Source organism: Triticum dicoccoides, chromosome 1A (assembly GCF_002162155.2).
Source record: "Triticum dicoccoides isolate Atlit2015 ecotype Zavitan chromosome 1A, WEW_v2.0, whole genome shotgun sequence".
In the NCBI taxonomy this organism is placed as follows: Eukaryota; Viridiplantae; Streptophyta; class Magnoliopsida; order Poales; family Poaceae; genus Triticum; species Triticum dicoccoides.
Window position 1 is genome coordinate 462,640,077 of NC_041380.1, and position 3,417 is coordinate 462,643,493.

General features: G+C 44.9%; 1 protein-coding gene across 1 annotated transcript; it reads left to right on the forward strand.

Annotated features, from left to right (window-relative positions):
• The first annotated feature begins 1,164 nt into the window (after window positions 1-1,164).
• On the forward strand, window positions 1,165-2,625 carry LOC119278983. The gene is made up of 2 exons (XM_037560389.1): window positions 1,165-2,169; window positions 2,378-2,625. The coding sequence occupies exons 1-2, from the start codon at window positions 1,236-1,238 to the stop codon at window positions 2,407-2,409; spliced, it is 966 nt and encodes a 321-aa protein (XP_037416286.1). The 5' UTR covers window positions 1,165-1,235; the 3' UTR covers window positions 2,410-2,625.
• The last annotated feature ends 792 nt before the right edge of the window (window positions 2,626-3,417 follow it).

Sequence of the window (3,417 nt, forward strand, 5' to 3'; positions counted from 1 at the left end):
CTTGAAGGGCTTCGTTGACCGCGGGGATTATAAAAACGCATGAACAGGAAATGCATGATTAGAATGGCATACTCATTCGACTCTTACGTGATTTGAGTTGTTTGACAGTGCTTTAAGTAATGCTAAATTTTCTATGAAAGTTAGTGCAAAGAAATACCTGATGAATAATTCCTTTGAGTTTCAATATATGAATCAAACAACCCATACATGAATTATCCCTAAAAAATCATTATTTCAAAATTCATATAAGAATGCTTTGAATCAAAGAGGCTCAAGGGTGTCTATTAGATTCGGTTAAAATCTTTATTTTTGACTATGGTTTTATAGTACTTGTCTGATTTTATTTTCCCTGCAGATTCTAAATTGTCGTTTCCCGTATATTTTGATTTTCTTTTTCTTGTGCTTTTCTCCTACAAATACTTCGGGCCCATTTATCAAAATTGTTGACTGGATACCACATTGCAGCAAGGCCCGACGCACTTTAATTCAAGGGTATTCAGCTGAATAGCCAATTTTTAGAAGAACTTGTGTGTTATCATTCCATATATATAATATCGGCAATTTTTAGAAGACGGCAATTTCTAGAATTTTTTTATAAACACTTAATTTAAATAATAAACACATTAATATGAGCTATTAAATCACGAGCTAACATACTTAAATATTTGTACCCCTGCAAACGCACGGACAATTATCTAGTCTACTAAAGACAAACTATTACACCTTCATAGTTGATATGTAGTAGTTTGATCTGTAAGTTTAGCAAAAAAAAATTGCGAATATAAGTTTAGCATTTTTGTTTGTTTATAGTATATGTTAATTTTGAATGCCCATCCTTAAAATCCGGGACTCACGCCTGCCTTGCAGAATTCTCAAATGTGAAATGTAAACAATTTCAAGAGTTTAGGGTGTTTAGATTTTATTTTTTTTGTCCTGGACCTGAAGGGTGCGATCTACTATTTTTTTGCAACTTTCACTTTTTACAAGATGTAAGAGAGAGCAAGAATTCGAAAGCAGCGGACATGAAGACTAATGAGATAATAATAATTCAAAAGAAAAGCAAAAGCAAAAGCCCCGAAAAAGAAAAGCAAATGATGCCTCCCAGCTCTTCACCAAAAGCAAGCAAGGAATCGATCCGTGTTGCTTTGTTGCTTAACTAGAATGCCGGTGTTCTAGCCACTCTCGATCTTCTTGTATCAGCCTCCACACACATTGGCCATCTCGCAAGCCGTGACATGGCAAAATCAATGGCGCTCCTCCGTCCGCGCCTAGCCGCCGCCCTGCTCGCTCTGTGCGCGTGCGCCATGGCTGCGCCGGCGGCCGGCGCCAACGTGTCGATCACGACGTGCCGGTCCTTCTGCGGCAACATCACGGTGGACTACCCGTTCGCGCTCCACGCCGGGTGCGGCCACGCGGGGTTCCGCGACCTGCTCTACTGCATCGACCGCACGCTCATGCTGCACCTCCCCTCGGGCTCCTACCGCGTCCTCGACGTCGACTACGCCTACCGCGGCCTCACTCTGCACGACCCGGCCATGTCCGACTGCCGCGCCATCGACCGCTCCCCGGGCGGCCGGGGCAACGGGTTCGTCGTCGAGCCGTGGCGCGCGCCGTTCCTGGCCCCTGACCCGGACAACGTGTTCCTCCTCCTCGGCTGCCGCGCCAGCTCGCCGCTCTTCCAGGGCTTCCCCGACCGCCACCTGCCGTGCCGGAACGTGTCCGGGATGGGGTGCGGCGACTACTACGGCTGCCCCGCGTGGGACGACTACGGGCGCCGGCCATCGGGGGCGGCGTACGGGTCGGCCGTGCCGCCCGAGTGCTGCGCCGTGTCGTGGGGCGCCATCCGGGCGGTGAACGTGAGCCGGCTCCAGTGCGAGGGGTACAGCAGCGCGTACAGCCTCGCGCCGGTGCGCGCGGAGGGGGCCGGCGGCTGGGCGTACGGCATCCGGGTGGCGTGGGCGCTGCCGGAGGCGAACCGAGGGTTCTGCGGCGCGTGCCGCGCCACGGGCGGGGTGTGCGGCCACGACGTGGAGAGCCGCGGCGACCTCTGCCTCTGCGGTGACTGGAACTCGACCTCCAACTGCGACTCCTCGGCGGACGCCGCGCCGTCAAGCGCCGCGGCGCCTGGCGCCGCCATTGCCACTCTTCTCTTGGCCCTTCTCGCCTCAGGTAAACATATTGACGTAGCACATTTCAGCAGTCTCTTGCATCATCTCATATATTTTTCACCATGCATTTCGCAACCTCGATCACCTCACGATTGTGGGATTAACTGACTAACTAAACGCAGCAGGTCGATCTGAATTTGGACGTTGTTTCTAGTTCTTTGTGCCTCTCATTTCATTTGCTGATGCAGATGTCGCTACCTCTGGTGCAGGATTGTCGTCCGGATCAATGGCGAACATGTGACGGCGTCATGTGTTCATCCAACAGTGACCACTGACGAGCTGTTCGTGCCGCCATGATTACCTCCGCCGTCTGGTGTACCGCCGTAATACTTTTGTGTAGACAAAAACTAGTGCGACTGAAATGTTTATCTGCGGCATAAATCTTTGATTAGGAAATCAGTGTCATATTACATTCGAAGTATACCTACAAAACATATGCGAGTCACCATTTGTGTGCTTTCTGAGCTTGCTCGATTCATCATGCTTATTCGATTTTATGTGTCTCCGTTTTGCATTTGTGAGTGATGCGTTGCGGTCCTCGCGGACGCGAGCACTATTTCTCATTTCTCATAGGAAAAGAAAGAAAACAGAGCGCCGTATTAAGAATATTTTAAAGTATAAAGAAAAGTACATAAGTAAAGCAAAAAACGAGAACAGAAAACAGAAAAGAAAAAAAAAGATTGTGACCTCCCGCGCGGCCGGGTTTTTCAGGTTTTCTTTTTCTTTTGTTTTTTCACTACTTTCATTGGTTTTTTCTTTCTCCTTTTTATCCTTTTTTTCATTTTCTTTTCATGTTTTTGGTTTTCTTCTCCATTTTTTGTTTTCTTTTCTTTCTTCTTCTTTATTTCTTGTTTTCTTTTTCTTTTTTCTTATGTTTCTTTTCGTTTTCACTCTACATTTTCGCATATGTCAAAAAAAAAGTGATCAACATTTTTTGTATACACGTTCATCATTGTCCGAATGCTTATCCAACATTTTTAAAATACTTGTTCAATATTTTAATACTTATTCAACATTTCGAAATACTTGATCAATTTTTTTCAAATATTCGCTCAACAATTTTTAATACTTAGTTAACAATTTTAAATAATTTTTCAACATTATAATACTTATTCAATATTTTCAAATATTTGTTCAACATTTTTCATACTCATTCAACATTTTTTAATATTTATTCAACATTTTCACATACTTGTTTGATATTTTTTAATAGGTATCCAACATTTTTTTCAAAAACTTCTTCAAGATT